Raw genomic sequence first — 21,999 nt, 5'->3', positions numbered from 1 at the left:
AATATTGACTGTGTCTCTCTCTCTGGCCCCTAGGGTTACAGAACTGGCTACCCTTATCGATACCCTGCTCTGAGAGAGAAATCTAAAAAATACAGCGACGTGGAGGTTCCTGCCAGTGTCACAGGTTACCCCTTTGCGAGTGACGGTGATTCGGGCACTTGCTCCCCTCTCAGACACAGTTTTCAGAAGCAGCAACGAGAGAAGACAAGATGGCTGAACTCTGGCCGGGGTGACGATGCTTCTGAGGAAGGGCAGAACGGAAGCAGTCCCAAGTCGAAGACTAAGGTGTGGACGAACATTACACACGATCACGTGAAACCCTTGCTGCAGTCTCTCTCGTCCGGTGTCTGCGTGCCAAGCTGTATTACCAACTGCTTGGTCTGTGCCTACCTTACTGTTCATAGTTAGATGATGTAGAGCACGTCTGGCAGCTGGGGCTTCGGAGGCTTTGGGAACCTGGCCCTTCTGACCCAGGGCTAGGCGAGCCTTCCTCAGTAACCTTCCTTAGCCTGAACCCAGATCCACTTTTGCATCAGATATAATTCAAGTAATACTGTCTGCTTGAAACTGCTTAAGATATGTTGTACCTCTGCAGTAATTCCAGCATTACCTAACTCCGTACACAGCAAAAATGCTACATAACTTACATGGATTAACCTGAAAGTAGGAGCTATCATTCAGTTCAAATTGTATTTGAAGAATCTTTAATACTTCAGGACAAAAAGATGGGCGAAGCGTAACCTCTTACTTTAATGTCGTAAACTCAGCTGTTTCATTAAGTCACTAACTTAAGTCTGTTCTTTAAAGTCTCAGTGTTTTCTTAAGCAGTTTTCCCTCGTGGCTCATGGGCATCTTCTCAGCTGACCCTCGTCCTTTCTCGTTAGCCTCCTTCCCCGTTTGCTGTCCCAAAGCCTCCGAACGCTCTCAGCCAGCTACTTTCTGCATGGACTGTTGCATGTGAGTAGACGGCCATAGTGGAGAGTCTTCTGACTCCTGCTGGGTGTGGCATGACCCAAGTGCAGCCAGGCTATCCGCAGGCACCAGCGACAGGCGCTGAGGCGAGCTTCGTGTCAGGAGTAACGCTGCCCTGAACGCTACTCTGCCGTCTGGTGCTCAGACGTCCCTGGGCAGCGCTAGACCTGGACAGGCCGCTGGCCCTGCATCCCAGTAGGAGAGGCCCTCAGTGGAGCCTCTTGTGAAGAGACGGAGGCTGGGACGCACGTGTCTCTGCATGATTAGTTCCATAGGAGTTGAGGAGAGATCAGCCTAGGTGTGCTGAAACAGGACACCAAGTAAGCAAAGCGGGCCTTCCTGTTTCCCTTGTAACAGTGCTTTTGCTTTATAGATTTATTTAAAAGAAATAAGTTCTGTCTTCCCCAGGTGGTTCTGGTGTTTTCCTGATGCACAGTTGTTGAGACAGCCTCTGTGCTCCTAAGGAAACGTGTCACGTGGCAGAGACTCTGCGTGAATATGGCTGGGGTCGGTCGGTGTTTGAGCCCGTCTCCCCTTTCCTGCTCCCTCTCACCCACTTCCTCTCTCTCTCCCTCTGTCCCTTATTTTCTTTTTTCATTTTATTTGTTTAGTTTGTAACTTATTTCACTTGTTAAAGGGAGTGGGCCTAAAAACAACTTCTGCTGACCACATACATATGTAGTGCTGAATTGCTGTGATGAATTTTTCCAAAGTGTATGTGTAGCAGCAGCTTTGAGCCTTATTTACTATTAGCTTGAAAAAAATATTAAATTGCTTTAGGTATTTTAGTCACTGTGTACATTGAAGGGGAGACTTTGTTCAACTTTTAAATTTGTTTCTTACTGTTCTGGAGTAATACGAATTCCATGCGCTGTTTTCAGGTTGGTATATTAATTTATAATGATTATTCTTAAGTTTTCAAACTTGTTCAAGCTTCTGAGGTTGTTGTTTTAATGTTTTAACTAAAAATTATTTTTAATAAGAAGCTGGAGTTATTTCTATCTGAGGAGATAAAGCGTCAGTGAGTATCTCGCAGCTCATGCCCATCCCACGCTGCCTTCACAGCGGCCCAGCATTGGACGGTTTTGCTGCTTTCTTTAAAGTCTTGGTTTATGGCTATCTTATTGCCTCTTGAAAATATTTTGAAAGGCATAACATTTGCTCTCTACGATGGGCTTGTTTTAGTGTTCAGTGCCTACTCATGCCTAAGAATTAGAATTTGATTAAAAATCTCATATTTGATTGGAGGTCCGAAAAAAAAGTACGCATGAAAGGTGCAGCATGCTGATATAATACGCACTGGTGTCTAAAACAGCCTTCCAGGAAGGGTTCATGAGCGCTTTAAGTTCGTTTGGGACATTTTTGTAACACTCAAAAGTATTAATTATATAAAGTATTTGACATCACCAAACTCTTCCGCAGGTAGCTACTGTGTAAGTCTTCATACAGTAATCTTCTTGGGTTGAAATAGCTACGCAAACAGTACATTCTGGTGCGGTAGTTTATTTTAATGCAAAACTTTGGTGATGCCCACTCTTGCCTCACCGCACAGAGTCTCCCCTCACCTGGACAGCAGCATCACACCGCTTCTCATGACCCTGTCATCTCATGCTTCCAGCCGGCTTTGGTGTTGAGGACTCTCGGAGTGGTGAACCAGTGTGCTCTGAAGGGTCCCCCACGGCTTGTCCGAGGGAGTCATGGGGCATAGCTGTGTCGTCAGCCCGTGTCGCGCCCTAGATGTCAGCTGGGCACTCTGGCTGGCACTTGCCAGTCAGTCACAGCTCTGGCTTCCAGCATTACTGGTTTCCAGCCACTGCAGTGACCCAGGCGGTGTGGTCATTGGTTCACTCTCTGTGAAGTTCGGTGCATGACCAGATGTGAGAGGAGTTGGACAGACTGGATGCTGTGGTGTCACTTACTGTCGTCACGATTCTGACTTTTCAACTGTCCTTGCTATTACAGTGGACTAAAGAGGATGGACATAGGACTCCCGCCTCTGCCGTCCCAAACCTGTTCGTCCCACTGAACACCAACCCAAAAGAGGTCCAGGAGATGAGGAACAAGGTGTGCACCGACTGCCACCAGCAATCAGTGGAAGCTGACGTGCGTGCGGGAGGAGGCAGCCCTGGGTGGGGCAGGAGGCCTGCGGCTGCAGGGGGAGAGGGTGTAGCTCCAGGAGGACCTCTGCTGCCACCACGTGACTGCCGAGGTCCTCCCTTCACACTGCTTTGCTGCCGTGCTGACGAGGTGCAGTGGCAGTGCGTGAGCAGCAGACGCTTTGGCCCCCGTTGTTGAGCCAGCACCTGCTCACGTAGCAGGGCAGAAAGAACAGCCTTTGCCCCCTGCCTTGCAGGGTTCGTTTGAAGAGTTAGAACGTTTGGTATATTGGAACATGAGATCCACCAGTGTTCACAATGTCACTAAAAGATGGGCACACAGGGGTGCCTCCCCTCAAGTTAGTGAGTTCAGTGAGGTCTGTGCCTGCCGAAGTCGTCTGGAAGGGGCCCTCCATCTCCTCAGACCCATGAATTACTAATCGGGCTGGACCAGCACCGTTAAGCGGGCACGGTGGTCACGCAGGACCCACTGGGGTGCAGGGCAGAACAGAATAGCAGCTTGTGCTGGGGGCCCAAGCGCACAAACGGTGACTTTCAGCCACAGCGAGGTTTCTCTGTACTGTTGATGTGTGTTTCCCTTCTTGCCATCCTCAGATTCGAGAGCAGAACCTACAGGACATTAAGACTGCGGGCCCCCAGTCCCAGGTGTTGTGTGGTGTAGTGATGGACAGGAGCCTCGTCCAGGTGAGAGCTCAGAATGTCTCTGACGGTAGTGGGTGGTGGCTCTAATGACTGCCTGCTCCAAAATTATTCTTAAGTTGGGAGAGAATGACTATGAGGTAAGTGTCCTAGGCAACCAGTTTTCTTTGTTCGAAGTCTTCATGATAAGAAGTAACCCAGCCACATTCCTTGACTGGTAGACCAAGCATAAGCCGTGTCCCCCTCCAGCCCAGCTCCACATCGTGCATGCCTGGCTCAGGGCCTGGGTTCGCCCGGTGTTAGCGGTGAACTGTGTACAACGCTCGAAGAGGGTGGGTGTCGTGGACTTTGGTTCTTGTGTAGATTGCTGTCCACAACAAAGTGCTGCTTGGGGAAAAGTGCAGAGGGTTTCTGTAAATGTGGTCCACATTTACACGCATTTCTGTAAAAGGATTGTACCTCATGGCACATTGAAGATAATTGTGTAAGTAGTTATCTCTGAAAATGAAGTTGCCACCGAATGTTCTAAACATGACTCACCGGGGTTGGTGATTGTTGTTGCATTTTCTGACGTTGGCCAGCTGTGGTCCTGGTTCTGTGGCCCGTGTTTGCACGTTGCACCGCCATCACCGCTGCATTGCTGTGGACGGCTGTCCCGCTGCATGCTCTCAGCTGCCTCCATCCTGTGCTCTCGTTGATGTTCCACAGCCGGGCCTGGTGGGCTCTGACGACTCAGTTTACTGTTGCAGGACGCGCCCCTCTCTGACTGTACGGAAACAATCGAAGGGCTCGAGCGTACAGAGCAGACCTTTAGTCCCGCTAAGTCTGTCTCTTTTAGAAAGGTACTCACCGCCCCGTCCTCAGCTACCTGTCGGCACACCCTGCTCTTTACCCGCCCCGCCCCTCACCCGTAGCTCTCGCTAGGTATTGTCTTAGGTACCGCAGGAGCTTTAAACGGATCTCTCAGTTATTTGTGAGATCGTCCAAAAGGCTCTGTTCTGCTTCTTTAAATACAGCATTTTGTATGAGGTTATTTTTACAATTTTTAGCATTTTTACGTTGTGCTGAGAAATGGCTGATCTTAGGGATGTTTCTGAAGTTCTGCATGTGACTTTGGTTGGTGCATGCTTTGGGGATTGAGGAGCTTGCCTTTTCCAAGGTGCCAACTGCAGAAGGCTCACGGGTGGGCCGCGAGCGTGTCAGCTCCCCCGCGAGACCTTCCGCCTTCGCTTCTCAGCTGTGACCGCGGGTGCAATGAGCGTGGCAGTCAGAGGCTGTAGGATCGAAAGACGTCGTTTCAGAGGGATGGGAAATGAAACAGGACAGTCTTTGCCAGCCCTTGTTGAGGAAATGTATTTTTACCTCAAAAAAATAGAAAATAAAAAAAACCTAGATTGTTTTAAATGTTGCAAGGGGGAAGAAATACTTATGAAAATTTGAAACCCAGAATTGTAATTTCTCTGTGTACGTGGGTGCCTGACATGTACAGTAGGTGGAAAATGTATCTGGTGTAACTTGCCCAGGTGGAAGGAAACCCTCTACACACTCAGGCTGCTGGTGTGCAGAGTCAGGGTGGCTGACCACGTGGCTGAGTGTCTTAGTGGTGTGTACCCTGTGTTCAAAGGGAATTTTCAGGGTCTCTTTCGATTAATACACACCCAGTGAGAGGCAAATATCATTTTATCAATGTTCCCATTGCCAGAGAAATCAGATTTGCACTAATGATCCTATATTCCTGTCTGGAAGCCCTGCTGATAAAATTTTCTTGCACATTTATATATTAATTCAATGGGCCCCATTTTTCCTTGTCCTTAGAGTGTACTTCCAGCTGCCATTCTTAGAGGAACTGCTCAGAGCAGGGGAGAAAGATGGCTTCTTACCCCTGGTGCTTGTTTCTCATGTTGCTACTTTGGACCAGAAGCTGTTGTGATCTTGTTAGTTCATAATTCTTTCTCTCAGATGCGTCCAAGTGTGTTGAGTCCATGACCCCAGGGTGCTTACTGTGAAAGCCCCAAACCACCTCCAGCTTTGTGGGCTCGAGCCAAATTCCTAGTCATTGCTGTGCAGTCTCTCCGGCATTACACTGCACTTGGTGGTTTCTGTGTGCTGCTGTGAGGGCTGTCTGCAGGGTGGGCCGGGGAGCTGCACTGGAGGGAGCTCTCGTGGCTCCAGTTACAGTCTGGCTCTCGCTCTGCCGAGTGGTGTTCGGATTTGGGGGCGCGTCACAGTCACCTGCGACCGCTTCCCGAAGTGGTGTACGTAGGGCCCCCCTCACGCCTGGCTGGGAAGTTGAGAGTCTGTGGGAGTGAGACTCATGGAGATTGCGGCGTCCTCCCCGCAGCAGATCTGAGCAGCGTGCCGCTGTGAGTGCCGTGTCCGGTGCGGTTAGCCGGTTAGCCGAGGAGACTGCTCCCAGCTGGGGGGATGTCGACATCCCCGGACACAGGCTTCTGTCCCTGGTTTTCCTCCCCCATCCTCCGGGCGCTCGCGTTCGCAGCCTTGGTCTTCTTCCCGCGGCAGGTGTCTCCCTCCAGCGGTGAGAGTGTGCTTTGACTCCACCAGCGTCCTGGACTGGGTCTGTGTCCACATCCTTTCGTGTGGACCTCAAGATGCAGATGGCATTACTCCTGGAAGATGACACTGCTTGCTGGCAAGTTGAGTTCTAACTTGACCAGGGAAGGACTGGGGTTGTTAATGTTCTAAACGCGTCCTCTTCCCGGTAAGGCAAGTGTATGGATACTTGCTGCCCGTTTGAGAACTTGAGGAACAGTTGTTTGGGACTCGGGAAGCTGGGGCTTTTCTGGAAGGACTTGGCTTTGCCTCCATCTCTCCCTCATGATGATAGCTGTTCACACAGGGCAGGGGGTGTCTTCTGACGGAGGAGGGGCGGTGCGTCGCCAGCCACACCCCGACACTCCGGTTCTGAAAGGAACGCTGAGCCCTGCTGCAGGCGCGCTTGGCTCCAGTGCCGCACAAGCCAGCATGCAGCCCTCTGGACCTCATCACGACTGAATCGAGTCGTTAGAGACCAGGGTGGGAAAGTCTACGCCGAAAGTTGTCCAGCGCGGGGAACAACTCTTGTGCGATTTGTGTAGCGTAAGCTTCCCTGTTGGTGCGTGTGCCTGCAGCCGCCTGCCGCGTGGTAGAAATGCAAGGAGGCCTGCGGCCCAGCTTGTGGACTCGCCCGGTGCACTTGGTGTTGAGCACCTAGCGTGTGTGTGGCCCGGCACCTGGAGTGTAAATTCAAACCTGAGTAGGTTTTACAGGTGAAAACCTGATGCTCAGAGAGGTCAGGGCACTAGACCAGGTTTGCACAGCTTCGGAGCTGGAGCTGTTATCCCACACAGGTGGTGTCAGTCGGGGCAGACGTAGTTGCTGGGCGCCTGTCCTGCTTAGAGCCCGTGGTGGTGGCTCCAAGTGACGGCAGCAGCGAGAGTCTCTGCGGGGCCTGCTGGCAGGAGCAGCCGCTGCGCGTCCTGGTTTCTCGGCCTCGGTTGCTCCACAGCGGGCCTGCGTCCCTCTGCATCTCAAGCGTATCTGTGTCTCCTTCCCTCCAGAATAACAGGGTCCCTGTGTCCCTGTATCTGTTAAGAGCTGGTCTGGAAGGCAGCTCGGCCCTCGGCTGAGGAATTTGGAGGAGGGAGCTCCCTGCTGGTGGGGGCAGGAGCCGGCCATGCTGCACCTCGAGGGCCAGGTGTTCCAGACAGAAAGGACCTTGCTTGACCACAGGGCATCTCCGTGGCAGTTGACTGAACATTTGATTTAAGTGATGTAAACATTTCTCTGAAAGCTCGAATCTCCATCTCATTTTACTGGCGGTGATACCAGGATGCAGACGCAGTTCCCTAGTTGCCGTAGATCCTAGAATGTTAGTGCTCAGCACGTCTTAGCTGTGGTCAGCCCGGCAGGCCCCTCTTGAGGCCTGTAAAACAGGCCTGTGGACAGGAAGGGGCTTGTCTTAGGCCACAGAGCTAACTCGTGGCAGACGAGGATCCGATCCCTGTCTGGGGAGGCTGGGCTACTTCTGAAGGAAAAGCCCGCTCAGAAGGAGCCCCCTACCCATCTAGGCAGCTGATTTCCGATCTCGAGGCTCTCTGAGCACAGCCTGCGGATTTCAGCCTTTTCCTTCTCTCCCCTGGGGTCCGTGTCGCTGGACAGTGACTGCTCAGCCCAGGTTCCCAGGGGAGCAGTTGGCCGGTGGGCTGAATTTTCCTGGGACTCGGCCTGGCCCTGTCTCTCGTGCACGTCGCTGGCACGCCCTCTCCCTCTGGGGTTCGCCCACCGAGGAGAGCGCTGCCGGGCCAGGCCTGGCATCGAAACGATTGTGGGTTCTCCCGTTTTCACTGGCTTTCAGAAGTTCTCATTAAGTAATGGGCACGTGCTTGGGTTCTGGTTAACTTTCTCAAAACTGAGCCCCAGAGCGTGTGGGGGCCAAGCTGGCGAGCTGCGGGGCACCGAGCTGTGCTGGGCAGGCGAGGGTGGGCGGGCGTAGCGCCCAAGGGCTGCCCGCTGCTCCATGCCTGTGCGGCCTGGCTGCGTTGGCCTCCTCCTCGAGGGCCGGGCCACCTGTGTGCTTCGCTTTGCTTAAGCTTTCTTTTTTCTTTTGTATAAAGTCTTACACTTTTCCAAATTCCTCAGACAAGCGCTGGTGTTTTGTGACATTCTGTTATCTCTTAATGTTTTGGGGTAAGTTACAGGATCTAGCTACAAATCAAATGCACAGTCAAAAGGACAGAACTTTTCTGTGCTCTTAGAGCATGAGCACATTTCCGAGCACACCCATCTGAGTGTTGTGGTCATGACGTTTTCTGATTTGGGAGGAGGGTAATCGACTTTAAAAGTCCCCTTTTCCATCCATCCCTGTCTGTCTGTGAGGGGATGGGCCTCTCCCTGGGGTGCTCTACACACTTGATCTGCACGTTGGTGCCTTTGCTTCTGAAATCTGAAGGACTTTCCTAGGAGTCTCTCGCCAGCTGCATGTGTTTCTCAGTCTTCTCCTGCTGAAGGCTGCCGCTCAGCCTAAGCCTCAGGGCCTCTCAGGGATGTGTGTGCGCCCCGCCCCACCCTTGCCCGGGAGGAGGGACAGTCCTGGAGCGGCAGGGCTCTTGTAGACCAGCCGTCCCTTTCTGTCCGCAGGGCGAGCTGGTGACAGCCTCCAAGGCCATCATTGAGAAGGAGTACCAGCCCCACGTCATCGTGAGCACCACGGGCCCCAACCCCTTCAGCACGCTCACCGACCGCGAGCTGGACGACTACCGCAGAGCGGTGGAGCGCAAGCACAGGGGCCCCGAAGGTGAGCAGCCCCGTGGGTCCTGGGTGCAGGAGGAGGCAGGAGGACGTGCTCCGCGGGCTCCTCTGTCCTGGGCCGACTGTAGGTGGCCATGGAAGATAAGCGCAGCATGCCATTCCGTGCGCATTCTGCTCTGCTCCCGGAGAGAGCGGGATAGAGTCTGTTCCCAAGAACAAGACCGCGTGTGGCGGAGGCCGGCCCGGGTCTGTGACCTGCGCCCCTGCACGCGGTCTCCTCCCACCTTCATCTCAGCTGAAGTCACGGCTTGGAGTTTTCTGACGGACTTCTCTTTTTCTCCGTAAGCCCGAGAGCTCCCTGGCTGGGCGTGGTCACAGGCCCAGGGACCAGCGAGACCCTGTGAAGGGTGTGGCCAATGCTGGTGCAGCCTTTGTTTCTCTTGGTAGCTCACTGACATAGGAGGTCATATTTTTGCAAAACATGTTGGGACTATTTTACAACAAAGGAAAATAAATGGCTCTGAGAGCCAGAACCTCTTGGAGCAGCTTGTTTCAAACTTCAGGTGTTTTGGTTTTTTTTAAACACCTTTATTGGGGTATAATTGCTTTACAATGGTGTAAACTTCAGGTTTTTAAAAGCACATCCAGACATTTTGAGAACTAAGAGAGAAGCCAGCCTCCCACTGCCTCTGACACGAAGGCTCAGTGGGTCTGAATCACTGTCCCTGAGTGCCGTGGGTTGGTTACCACGAAGACCCTGGGGCACGACGTCCCCTCCAGGAAGTTCATGCTGCTGTCCCCGGGACCTTAGTATGGACCACGCTTCTTCCTCTTGGGAGCAGCCCTCCTGGAATGGAAATCCCACAGTTACCCTCCAGGTCGATGGGGGACCATCCTGGGAACTATTCCTGCTTCAAACGCAACCTCTGATTTGCCCCAATTTAACTTTTTTTTTTTTTTTTTTTTAGTCTTGTTTTAGACCAATTACATAATGCATCACATAGCTGCTATTGGAATTTGAGTTGTGCAAAAAAACTGCTGCTGAATTGTTTTTCAGTGTGTTACACCATCACTGCCTGTCACTTGGTTATATATGCATTAAAATTAAGGCTTGCTGCACATAGATTCAGGGTGAGCCTGATCTTCTGGTCACAGCACTAATTCTGATCATCTCCTGAGCGGTCCGTGCAGCCCTGCAGAAAGCTCTGTCTGAGCTGTGGCCATAATTACTTGCCTTAGAGTAAGAACTGGTGTGTGGGCCTGAGCTATTCGTCCTGTAGCCTAATGCCAGTTCCTGGGCACATATATGTGTGTCTTCCCTTTGGACTCAGACCCTTCCAGTGTCTGGGAAACCTGGATTTTTATTTTTTTTTTTGAGTTAAACCACAAGATACAAATATTTCCTCTATATGTGAGGCTCCATGAGGAGTGATGTCACAGCAAGTGAGTGGATGTGGATGGGGACAGCTGTGATCATGCTGTGCGATCACAGAGCTGTCAGCAGTGGGAGTGGCAGCCAGGGGCCACTGCCAGGAAAGCCCTGCCCAGCACTGGTGCTGGCTCTGGGCACGGCATGGGGGGCGGGCAGTGTGTGCCGCAGTGATCGCAGGCTGTCAGAGGCAGCACCTCAGGCACGATGAAGAAAGCCCCTGGCCTTTGGCTGCTTTTCCTGGCTGAAGGCATTTGTTCACTCAGGCAGGAGGTGTGAATGCCTCTGTTTAGAGACACCTGGCTTCAGGAAGGGAGCTGCAGGCTCGGGGGACTTGGGGAGGCAAGTTGGTCCAAAGCTATTAACATGAAAAGTTTCAATGAGAGAAGGAGATTTAAGGCATTAAGATACTTATACTGGTATATATTTTTCCCTAAATGAGAGGTGGACTTGGAATTTTCTGGATCCTGAGTCCTACCTAGTTCTTGTAATTTTTCTTCTGGTCCTTAGCATACTTTACTATAGAAAATAAAAATACGTGTTACAACTGCCAAGTTTAAATTATTGGTAGAAAATGCTCTAAATAACAAATTAAAACCAAGGTCACACTCCTGTAATGTTGCCTGAGGTGGCAAGTAGGGCGAGGGTGCTTGGGACCCTGGGCTCTTACCCAGCAGTGGGAGAGGCAGGATGGTGAGGACATGGGGAGGGGCCCCTCACTAGAGGACAGGAGAGGACAGGCGGGGGATCACGGGTCACAGCCCGTCACAGAGGCAGCTCTGGCAGAGTCTCAAACCGAGATCCACAGCCCAGTCAGGAGTGGCTTCCTTTGTCCTCTTGGGTAGGAATGGGGAAAAGGTTGAGGCCAGCCGCTGCGAGCCCTTCCCTTCTTGGGCTCTTGCTTGCGGCCTGAGCAGCGCCCCCGCCCCCCCGCCCTCCCCGAGGCAGCCCGATGGGCAGGGCGGGAGGGCCCGTCCGCCCGGGAGGGGGCGAGGGGAGGCCCGCCGTGTCCAGAGGCCTTCACCGTGCTCTTTCCACCCTCTGTGCACCTGCAGAGAATCTGGACGAGACTAGAGAAGACAAAGAAGAGAGCCCTCCAGAGCCCCCTGCTGCCCCCCACACTCCCCCGAGCGCCCCCATCAAGCTGGAGGAAGGTGAGCCCTGGGGTGGAGGTGGCTGTGCGGCTGCCCCGTGTGGGAGGGTGGTGCACGGCCGCCAGGGGCGGCATCGCCAGGAGGGGCCGAACTTCATGGCTTTGTGTAAGAAAAGCAGCTGAGTGCGGCAGTAGTTGAACTGACACTTAACAGCCGAGTGTGTTTGCATGGAAACCAGTACATCATCCACTCTGAGCTTGCCCAGCCTTCTCCGCTCCCGTGTTGGTTCTGTCCGGGGTAACTCGAGGCAACACAGATTCGTTAGCGTGACGTCACAGCTGGGAGGACAGTCGTTGGGGATCGGAACCTGCCTTCATTCACGATGTCAGTTTTGCCCACTGCTCGCACGTTTCCTAAACCTTCCTGTGCTCGGATCAGCCCCGGAAACGTCCTCTGTTGTGTCTGGGCCACGGGGCTGCATTCTTTGGCCATATCTCCCAGTCCGTGGAGAGTGCCCGCCTCCCCTGGCTTCTCAGACCACCCACCGTGTTTCTGTGACGTGTGGCCTGCGTGTCTGTCCCTCGGTCTTGTATGTTGTGCTTCCCGTGCCTGTCGGGAGCCTGTGGCCCACCTCCTGCCCTTTTCTGTGTCCACAAGAATGGCCTGGCCATTCTCCTTCTGTAACCCGATGGCTGTGACTGAATGCATAGATTCTCTACCTGTGCTTTTCTCTTCCTGTGGCTGCGTTACAAACAGGAGGTGGATGTGCTAAAGAGTACCTGTTACCATAGTAAGTACCGCCTGCTGCCTGGCCCTCTGCTGTTTAATCGGAATTTCCCTGTGCTTTGCCTCATTCCTCTGCTTCTTTGTTGCTTATTAATTTTTGTTTTTTGTTTATTCAAAATAAAAACAAAGGCCCTTCTTTTACCCAGTTCCTCCATTCTGGGCAGTGGCCTTTCTGGAAGGGGCTGGGTCCCCCTGAGCTGTGCGGTGGGCAGCCTGTCCTCGAGTCCCCCCAGGGCCGAGGTGGCACTGCTCCAAGCACTCTGGGTCTCAGAAGTTTCGGACGGACCACGTGGTCCTGCTGAGCCTTCGAGACAAGTCTAAACTAGACTCAGGCTGGGATTTTGCCACCTGCTGCACGGGGGTCGCATGTGTTTGGATCTCTGCTTAAACTGGGTGCTTAAGCTTAACTTGAGGGGGTGGAGGAGTGACATTTAGTGCTGTTTTCCCAATGTGACATTTGTCAGATGGTCAGAGTTCCCCTGAGCACCCACAGGCCACCTCTGCATGCTTCGCGGAGTGAGTCCTAACTGCTCCCGCCCAGTCCCGTGCAGCCGCGCCTCCGCAGCTCAGCCCAGCCTCTGGTCACCTCCGGACGTTTGGCTAGATTTCCAGGCACTGAAGGTTTGCTGTTGCCTAACCTGCCAGTGGCTGGTAACTTGGTGGACTATTTTTAAAAATCTACAAAACTGGTTTCCCCCAGGGTCAGTGTAGAAACCAGTCCTCGGGCTGTTTCTTTAAAGTAAGTTCCATTTGGTTCTTTTATGTTTCCATGTTCAAATTGTTAAGGGGGCTTGAATTTTTTGTCCCTTACTTTAGCGTTCATCTCTTTTTTAACTCTGCAGCCTAAAATGGCCTTTGTTTGGTGTTGATGTTGGTCTGGGAATCAGCTCCTAGTTTTCTACCAGCTGCCACAGCTTTACATAGTTGTCTCCTTGGGGGAGACCAGGTGTCGTGGATACAAATTGAGGCTTGATTTCAGGATTACTAACACATGTCCTTTAGAAGGGTTCAAGTGTTTAGCGCAGACGTTGCAATACTGAAAATGTTTCCACTTGCCTTCGTCACCGTCTCTGTGACCGGGGACCGAAGCCCTGGGACTGTGTCTGGCTTTGTCAGCACGTTGTCCATGAGAAGGAGCTAAAAACCACCCTGAGGTTGAGCCCCTGTTTTGCACTGTAGGCTGCAGCCAGCCTGAGGCAGAGTAGATCCTGCTGACAGCTTCTCACTCTTGTTTGGTGCAGGGCGCTTGCCACCCCCCTTGGAGGTCCAGGCAGTCGCCCTCTAACCCCGCCTCTCCCACTCCTCCCCCAGACCTGCCGCAGGAGCCGGCTTCCGGAGACAACAGCGATGCCGCCACCTTCACGCCGACTCTCCCTGACCTGTCCCCTGATGAGCCTTCAGAAGCGCTCTGCTTCCCGACACTGGAGGAGGAGGAGGAGGAGGAAGAGGGGCTTTGTGAAGCCGGGGGCCCTCCAGGCCCCACCAGGTCCCCTGCAGCGGCCATCCCTGAGCCAGTCACAGCCCAGGCGGCTGACGAGGCCGCCGCCCCGGCTGCCGAGGAGGGGGCTGCTGTGGACCCTGGCAGTGATGGGTCTCCGGGCAAGTCCCCCTCCAAAAAGAAGAAGAAATTCCGCACTCCCTCCTTCCTGAAGAAGAGCAAGAAAAGGAGTGACTCCTGAAGGCCCTTCCTGCACAAACCGATGCCACCAGGCTGTCCCGATTGTGTCTCGTGCCCTGTCTTCTTGTGTAATGGAATGCAAAAGGCCCACCCCTGCGTAGCTAGCGCTCCCCTCGCGGCGTGACCGAATCCCCACGGAGACCGGTGCTAACCTTGTGCGCGCGCAGCGGCCCAGCCGGCAGCCTCAGGTGCTGGGGGAGACTTGGTCTCTGCGTCCACCTCCGAGCCCTGCCCTGCAGGGACCAGCACCTCGGCCCATCTCATGAGCCCTTCGGGGACACGCTGTCCCCAGGGGCTTAGCTAAGTCCGGGTTCTGGCTGGGTCGGGGGTGGCCCTGCCAGCTCTGGCCTCCACCGCTCTTGCTGTCCTTCTCTTGTGAAGTAATCCGCGGTCCACCTCTGCTAGGCTCCCTTCAGCCCGAGGTCTCGGGTGACTGCATCACACCTGTAGCTTCTTGCTGGCATTATCTGCTCAGTGGTCTCATTTGTTCGGATACACAAAGCCTTGGTCCTGTGAGAACACTCGTGTCCCTGCCAATGGCCCAGGCCACCGTGGCAGACTTTTTGAGAGGTGGGTCTGGGCTGAGCCGGCAGTCCCAGCAGCGGACAGGCCTGTGTTCACCCAGGTAACCTATGCACGGTCTCACCGGCCCCCCGCGGCCAAAACCAGACTTGGGGCTCCGTTCCTTACTCACTGGGGGCTCTCGATTCCCTGTCATAGGGAAGGTGCATCAGGAGGGGAAGAGTGCTTTCTAGATGTTCTTTCAGAAAGTCTGCAGTTCACCCTACACGCTGTGAGCGAACGGTCTGCATTGTGCTTCGTTTTCTCCCCAGGGCCTGTGGCAGAGCGCACCAGGGCTCCACGCGCTGTCCTGGGGGGTCTGCTCTTAACCGCGGCTCGGCTCGGCCTGGAGGGTACCCTCACTTTGACAGAAGGCAGTTCAGGGTAGGAGTTGGCCCCAGGGGTCCCACCTGACGCCCTGTGCAGTCACTGGCGGAGCCCACCTCCTGCCCTCCAGCACCACAGTGAATTTCACTGCACTCACATCCCTGGAAGATAGCGGCTAGCTGCTTAGTGGGAACTAGTGGGTGGCCAGGTGTCTCTTCGACAGTGACCTGTCCCAGGAGCTCCAGTGCCAGCCTGTCTCCCAGAGAGGTCCCCAGGAGGGGGGAGGGGCCCTCGGGGGACCCAGTGCCCGACGTGGGCTCAGGTCCCACACACTCGACACCCAGGCAGGACCTGAAGCGGCTGCATGGCGCTGACCTCTGCTTCGAGCTTACTGGCAGGCAAGCCACTTCTCTCCTGTGTATCATTCCATTGCCAAGATGGTGGTAGAGCTCTCCACCCTCACCCTGCACCTCAGTTAACCATGGGCTCTTCCTTTTATCCCTTCTTCTGACCCCAGGTATGCAATGACTTTCATTTCATTTTTGTAGTTTAACTCTTTGTATTACAACATGAAGTTTAGCTGCATATACAGACACAGGCTTGGGAGAACAACTTCTACAGCCTTTCTTCATTGTAACATGTTTTACTCACAAATAAAATTCTTTAAGCAGTTTCCTTGTCTAAACTTGGGAAGCAGTCTTGCATCTTAATTCCTTTTCTTTGTTCCTTTAAAATAGGACTTCAGAAGTTTATCTTATGTTCTAAAAAAAGATCCCACGCAGTTTGTCACTTTGGACCATGGAGGACTCTCTACCTGGAAGTGCCCTGCCCCAGTGCCCGCTTGTTCTTCCACAGGACGCGGAGGGCAGGGTCCAGGCGAGGTGGTGGGGGGCCAAGCGGAAGGGTCGCTCCTCCCCAGTCTGCCAGGGTGCAGGACACCCCCGCCCCCCCCCGTAAGCGCTGACCCCGGGGCGGGGGCGGGGGCGGCCCTTCATCTGCCTGTCCACCCCTCCCTACAGTGCAGAAGGGAGGGAAACGGGCCTGGGCAAAGCCTCGTGCTCTTCTGGACCGTGGAGCTGTAATGTGTGTTCAGCTCAAGCTGCTTCTCCTGGTGCCTGGGGGGTCTCCCTGGGCAGTGGGTGTGTTGAGGCAGAGCTGTGCACTGGAGAAAGGCACTGCGTATAAAACAGCTGCTTTATTTGGTCATTCAGAGGCCTGGCTGAATGCTGTGTGTCACTAAGTATAAAAGACGAGTGAACAGAAAGCCTGGAAGGTTTCGGAGTCTGATCCCAGCAGGCAGGTCCACACAGGAGTGTCACAGGCACAAGCGCGAGTCCTGGGCCGCCCCGGGCTGGGGGGCGAGGAGGGAGGGGTCAGGCGGGCAGTGGGGAGCCGTCCTGGCCCAGGCCTCCCACTCCCTGCGTCGGCTGCCCCCCGCTCTGGGGTAGGCGTGGCTCAGCTACTCGGCCTTGAGCGTCGCTGCCGGAGGCCTCAGCTTCCGCAGGAGGGAGAAGGGGAGCAGGAACAGCCCCGCGCACACGGTGTAGCAGCCCTGCGCCCCGGCCAGCCAGTACGCTGTGGAGACATCAGGGGGTGATGGCGACGGTCCCCACCCAGGTCCCTGCCCACAGGACAGCGGGGCTGAGCCGGGGGTTCAGTAGCTGGGACCAAGGCGGCCAGCAGGGGCTGTGTGGCCTCTAGCTCGGGCCAGCAGCCCCCTGGCCTGGCGGGGGGGCCTCTCCAAGCGCCTAGCACGCCCCGAGTGCTGTCGCGCGGCCCTCACCTGAGGCGGCCACCATGGGCCCCAGAGCCCTGGCCAGGGCGCCCAAGCTCCGCAGCGTGCCCATGACCACGCCCTTCTGCCCGGGAGAGCCTGCGGGGGAAAGGGGAGAGGCCGTCAGGTGCTTGTGGGCCACCCAGGGTGATCTCAGGCAAGGGAAGGGCCTCTCACCATAGCTGGCGACCACAGAGGACAGGCAGGGCACCACGATGGCAGCGGCTGGTAGGGGACATCAGGGAGGCGCCCGTCAGCCTGGAGAAGGGGCCGACAGGGGTGCGACCCTCCAGGATTCCCGGCCGCCGGCCCCTGACCGCACCCCCGCCAGCCTGGGCAGGGCCACTCACCGAAGGAGTAGAGCAGCAGCCCCAGGCCCAGCACGGGCAGCGTGTGCCCCCAACCGATGAGAAGGAAGGCGGGGACGAGCAGCAGGATGGCCTGCAGGCGGCACAGCTGGTCTCAGGACCACCCCGCTGCCTCCGCAGAGCTCGGGGCGCCGCCTGCCCCCACGCCCAGGGAAGCCCCCGTACCCGCTTCACAGCTGCGATCTCCCCGCCAGGGCTGATCCGCCGGGCGTAGGCGCCCTGGATGGTGGCCATCGTGAGGCCGATGAAGAAAAACATCTTTCCCTGCTCTAGGCTGGGAGGGGCGAGCCGTCAGCACCCCTTCCCTGCTGTGCCCGTGCTGCTCGCACGCAGAGCCAGGCAGCCTGGGTGACGGCCCGTGCGTCACCCGTCCTCGGCGCGAGGCACCGCCCGCCCCGGGATCCCGGGCTGGGCCCCGGGGGACAGCCCAAGGTGGGAGTCAGCCCTGAAGCAGCGAGGCTGCGGGGCCTCGGGATGGGGAGAGGGCAGGGCGTGCCCAGGCAGGGTCCTGGCAGGGACCCCACACTCCCACCTGCTGAACTGGAAGCGCTGGTGCACGAGGAAGCTCAACGTGAACTCCAGGCCGGAGAACAGGAAGAGATAGAGGAAGTAGACCAGGCCCAGCAGGCGCAGGCTGCCCAGCCCTGCGGAGCAGCGGAAAGGCACTTCAGCGGAAAGGGGGCCCCGATGGCAGCTGGGGGGAACGCTGGGCAGCCCGAGGGAGCCACAGGCCCACCCTCACGAGGGGGGCCTGCTCCTTACTGACTCCGGTGGGCGGGTCCGGGCCACGTGCCACGGCTGAGAAGCAGAGCAGAGCCAGAGGGCTGAGCAGGTCAACAGCAGCTTGGAACCCCAGCGTGATGGACGGTGCCTGGAGGGGACAGGATTGAGCAGCCTGCGACGAGGCTGGTGGCGTCCCCAGGCCTCGCAGCCTTGGGTGGGGGGGGGGGGCGGGCTTGACCCGAACCTGCTTGGCCCCTGCCCCCTGCAAGGCCCCGGCAGGCCCGGCCCCCAGTCCACCTGCCGGGCTTTGGAGGTGTAGGGGGTCTGGGGAACGCAGGGGCCCCAGGAAGCGCTGTGGTCCCAAGAGCGTCTGGACACCAGAAGCGGGCAGCTCAGCCTCCCCAGCACCTGGGCCCATGACGGGCCTCCCCGCAGGCCCCGGAAGCGAGTCCCTGTGCCTGTCTGGCTCCACCTTACCCGCTTCTCCGGGGGCAGCGTCTCTGGCAAGAAGCAGCAGATGAACAGCAGATCGGAGACCGCGAAGAGCAGGGCCAACCAGGGCGCCGTCTCCACGGGCAGGGAGGCGCCGAGCATGGGGCCCAGCGTGAAGGCCAAAGAGAAGGCCACCCCGATGACTGCCTGGGGAGAAGACTGGCTGAGCCAGGCACTGAGACCCAGGCCCCGGAGCCCCTCCACCCACTAAGCCCCCCAGAGTGCACTCACCATGCCCCTGCTGCGGGCGGGAGACGAGCCCAGGTCGGCGACAATGGCGGTGGAGAGGCTGACGTTCCCCTTGCTGATGCCCCCAATCATCCTGGAGGCCAGGAAGGCCGCAAAGCTCTTCGAAGTGGCCCACACGGCATACGAGGTGGCCAGGCCTGCCTGCCTCAGGGCGGGGACCAAGGGCAGGCATGGTCACTGGAGGCCAGAAGGAGCCCACAGCGGGGCCGGCGAGCCTGAGCAGTGCCCTGGGACCCTGCCCTGTTCTGCAGCATCCAAGGACCACTTGTGTTCCCAACGTCCCCGTGGCAGGAGCAGCTCTGGCACAGCCTCGCTTAGCCACAGAAACCACTGCCCCCCCCCAAACACCACCCCCAGGGGGCAACGAGGGGCCCTGCTGGTGGGCGGGAAGAAGCTCCCGTCTGTGGGCACCCGTACCAGGGACAGCAGCATCACCGGGCGCCTCCCCAAGCAGTCAGAGACGGCCCCCGTGAGAGGCGCTGAGAAGAACTGCAGGAAGGAGAAGATGGAGCCAATCAGACCTGGAAGACACAGAGATCACAGTCACCACACTGCCCAGTCCCCAAGAGTCGGACCATGCTGGGCCCTGCACCCCCAGGCCATGGACCTTGAGCTGAGACGGCCCCAAAACCGCCCACCTGGAGAAAGAACAGACAGTACCCAGGAACGAGAATACGAGGACCAGAACCTGGGACTGAGGAGGGAGGGACCAGGAAGGCAGGACCTGAATGGGCCCCCAGCCCCGGCTCAAGAACCGTACCTCCGAACAGGACGCTGTTGTACCTCCTCTCGGCTGGCATCCCAATAGCTGCAGCAAACCAGTCCACCCCGCGCTGCCACGAGCCGTAAAGAGGATCCTAGGGCACAAGGAAGTGTGACGGGCGGGGGAGTCCCTGAGGGGCTTGGAGCAATGGACAGCCATCGAGGGTGAAGCGGCATCGGGACCGGGGGTGCTCACCTGCGCACGGCCGTGGCTCTCCAGCAGCGCAGGCAGCAGGGGCAGCAGCAAGGTGAAGGCCAGGAGGTCCAGCAGGAGGCCGAGGAACACCACAGCGACCACTCGGGTTTCGGGTGCCGGCTGCTGGTGGATGGGCGGGCGCGGGGTACAGCTCCCGCCGGCTCCCCAGCCCATGATGGGGGCCGCTCCGATCCGGCCTGGCTGAGCGTGTGGCGGGTCTGCAAGACGGCACGTCGCACGAGGGCACGTTTGGGTACCCCAGCCTCACACCCACCTACCTGGGGGGGAAACAGACCCCAGCTCCCGCCGTGCCCCAAACCCGCGAAGAGCCAGCGAGCGCCTAAAGGGTCTGGCTGCCCCGTGACCCAACACAGTAGTCTGTGCACCCTTCCCCCGACGCAGGGCAGCAGGAAATGCAGGCTGCGGGCGTTACGCAAAGAAGCCGCAGCCCCGGAGGCCAACCGTCCCAGGGGCCGGGGTGGGGCATCGCTGCCCCGGTACCTCCCCGCCCCCGCCGCCACCCCACGGTCCCGGGCGGAGCGGCCGGGGAAACTGAGGCCCGGGCGGGCGGCGGGGGCGGCCCCGCGAGCCGGAGAACAAGACACCCGCCCATCCCTTGTCGCGCGCCCCGTCCCGTCCCGCACCTGCGGGGTCCGCGCTCCGCACAAACGGAAGGAAGCGGAATGGACCGGCGGAGGGACGGCGCACGCCGACCACGCCACGCCCGCCCGGAAGTGGGCGTGTCTCCCAGTCGGAAGTGGGCGGCCCTGCGCGCCCTCTTCCGGCCGCTGGGCGGGGCCTCGTCCGGTCCTGCAAGGCTGCGCGACTCGGCCCGATATCGGGTCTGGCAGCGGGCTTACCGGCGGGAAGGGATCCAACCGGAGGCGCCTGACAGGCCACAGTCCCATTTGCCCCCAGACACTGCGCCCGAGTGACGACCCGCCCGCTGAGGACCTCGGGGTTTTGGGCGCTCCGTCCGGAGGGCCGTTGGGCGGGGTCCATCCTGACCGGACCCTCCTCGCATCGTCCACTCCCGTCCAAAATACGCCCGCAGATACGCGGCATCTGCGAACGGGCGCGGGGGCGCGGGTTCGCCCACCCTGGGGCCTCGGCCGGGCCGGCGAGGAGGAGGGGGCGTGAGGTCAGGACTTTCCGGTGCCTCGCCTGCCCCGGGGTCAGCGGGGAGGAGCAGGTGCCCCCAGGGCGCGCTCGGTCCTGGGCCCGCGCTGGGGGAGACCCCACGGCAGCTGGAGGTTCTGGACTTCTGGACCTGCCAGCACCTCCTGCTTCCCTTCCGTCCCTTGAAATTCAGGCGTCTATGGCCGAACTATCCGGGAGGACAGTCCACCCCGTCAGCTCAGCACTCATGCACCTCTCCGAAAACGACACTAAATTTCAAACATCCAAGCAGTCACACTTTGCCTAACATATAATTGTTCCCCCTACGACCAAAGAGAACACGTGTTAGCTCTCCCTGAGGACACGCGTTCCTTTATGGAGGCTCAGGGGATGCTCGCCTCTTCCACCTGAGCCGTGCTACCCCCGCTTAGAAGCCTTCACATGACACAGCGGAGGTAAGAGCTGGTGGGCGCGCGGCAGAGGGGAAGAAGAGCTGGGCAATATGTCGGCAAACGTACTCACATGGAAACACTCTGGCTTCATAACCCCCTTCTTGCACGACTCCTTCTACACACGCCCCTTTGCAAGGAGTAGGAGGCAGGGCTGGGACGGGCCATCCACATGGATACTGACATTTCCAAGGACTGTGCCTGCAGTGGAGTGGAGAGGCCAGGGTGGGCAGAGGTGGGTGTGCTCGGGCGACCCAGGACCCAAAGCTGGGGCTTTATCAGCTTGTTGCTGGCACGTTCCACCGCCACAGAACTCAGCAGCAGGCCCCCCCGTGATCAGCGGCTTGGCGAATTTAAGTAGCAACAGCTGCAGGAGGGTTTACGTGTGGGTGGAGTCTTGAGTCTGCACGATGTTAACAGCAGGCTAGGCCTACACAGCGAGGTGAAGCCAGCCCCGTTTGTGGCCCCGACACCTGCCAGGGCCTTCGAGATCTGTGGAGCCACGCACCTGGCAAACACCTATCTCTGAACAATCCTAGAAAGAAGGTAAAGATGCAGAAATCTCATCCAACGTGGCCTCATCTGTCTCTTACGCCTGCCACCAGGGGGCGCTCTGGCCCTGTCCCTCTGCCCTTCTGAGCCCCAACACGGCCTAACAGCGCCCCAAATCAAACTCCCGATTCTCCCCACCAGCCTCCCTGTTGGGGGAGCCAGAATCAGTCACCCTCTTCCCACATGTCCAGTCTGGCTAATCCTCCAATCTCTCCATGGTCACTTCTGTGGCTGTGATCTCAGGGATGGGCTTCATTTTCTAAAATTTATTTCTGGCTCTGTTGGCTCTTCGTTGCTGCGCGGGCTTTCTCTAGTTGCGGCGAGCGGAGGCTACTCCTTGTTGCAGTGCATGCGCTTCTCATTGCCGTGGCTTCTCTTGTTGCGGAGCACGGGCTCTAGGCGCGCAGGCTTCAGTAGTTGTGGCTTGTGGGTTCTAGAGTGCAGGCTCAGTAGTTGTGGCGCACG

At 57.3% G+C, this 21,999-nt stretch overlaps 2 protein-coding genes across 11 annotated transcripts in view; one reads left to right on the top strand and one right to left on the bottom strand.

Annotated features, from left to right (window-relative positions):
- Positions 1–15,827, top strand: part of ADD1 (adducin 1) — a 76,401-nt gene extending 60,574 nt beyond the window's left edge. For 4 of the 6 annotated variants that reach the window (XM_029235666.1, XM_029235667.1, XM_029235668.1 and 1 more), the window contains exons 10-15: positions 34–378; positions 2,935–3,036; positions 3,684–3,773; positions 8,865–9,021; positions 11,460–11,558; positions 13,596–14,083. In XM_029235666.1, the coding sequence (XP_029091499.1) occupies positions 34–378; positions 2,935–3,036; positions 3,684–3,773; positions 8,865–9,021; positions 11,460–11,558; positions 13,596–13,963 (1,161 nt within the window). In that variant the 3' untranslated portion in view covers positions 13,964–14,083. Of the gene's footprint in view, positions 1–33; positions 379–2,934; positions 3,037–3,683; positions 3,774–4,477; positions 4,571–8,864; positions 9,022–11,459; positions 11,559–13,595 lie in introns of all 6 variants that reach the window. The other 2 variants (XM_029235671.1, XM_029235670.1) reach the window with 2 other exon arrangements.
- On the bottom strand, positions 14,334–21,932 carry MFSD10 (major facilitator superfamily domain containing 10). Of its 5 annotated transcripts, none has more exons than XM_029235673.1 (12): positions 21,056–21,932; positions 19,415–19,632; positions 19,217–19,313; positions 18,874–18,977; positions 18,439–18,597; positions 18,193–18,354; positions 17,755–17,863; positions 17,525–17,636; positions 17,158–17,266; positions 16,802–17,065; positions 16,634–16,723; positions 14,334–16,425 (listed from the first exon to the last, which is right to left on the bottom strand). In XM_029235673.1, the coding sequence occupies exons 2-12, from the start codon at positions 19,586–19,588 to the stop codon at positions 16,342–16,344; spliced, it is 1,464 nt and encodes a 487-aa protein (XP_029091506.1). In that variant the 5' UTR covers positions 19,589–19,632; positions 21,056–21,932; the 3' UTR covers positions 14,334–16,341. The 5 variants fall into 5 exon arrangements, 4 of the variants coding, with proteins under 4 accessions (XP_029091506.1, XP_029091505.1, XP_029091507.1 ...); XM_029235672.1 differs by lacking the exon at positions 21,056–21,932 and adding an exon at positions 20,059–20,147; XM_029235674.1 differs by lacking the exon at positions 21,056–21,932 and adding an exon at positions 20,059–20,147 and having other exon boundaries at positions 16,634–16,849; positions 16,975–17,065.
- Between the last annotated feature and the right edge of the window lie 67 nt (positions 21,933–21,999).

Source organism: Monodon monoceros, unplaced genomic scaffold, assembly GCF_005190385.1.
Source record: "Monodon monoceros isolate NGI ecotype Baffin Bay Population unplaced genomic scaffold, NGI_Narwhal_1 Super_Scaffold_20, whole genome shotgun sequence".
Taxonomy (NCBI): domain Eukaryota; kingdom Metazoa; phylum Chordata; class Mammalia; order Artiodactyla; family Monodontidae; genus Monodon; species Monodon monoceros.
This window is presented reverse-complemented; position numbering and strand designations above follow the sequence as displayed.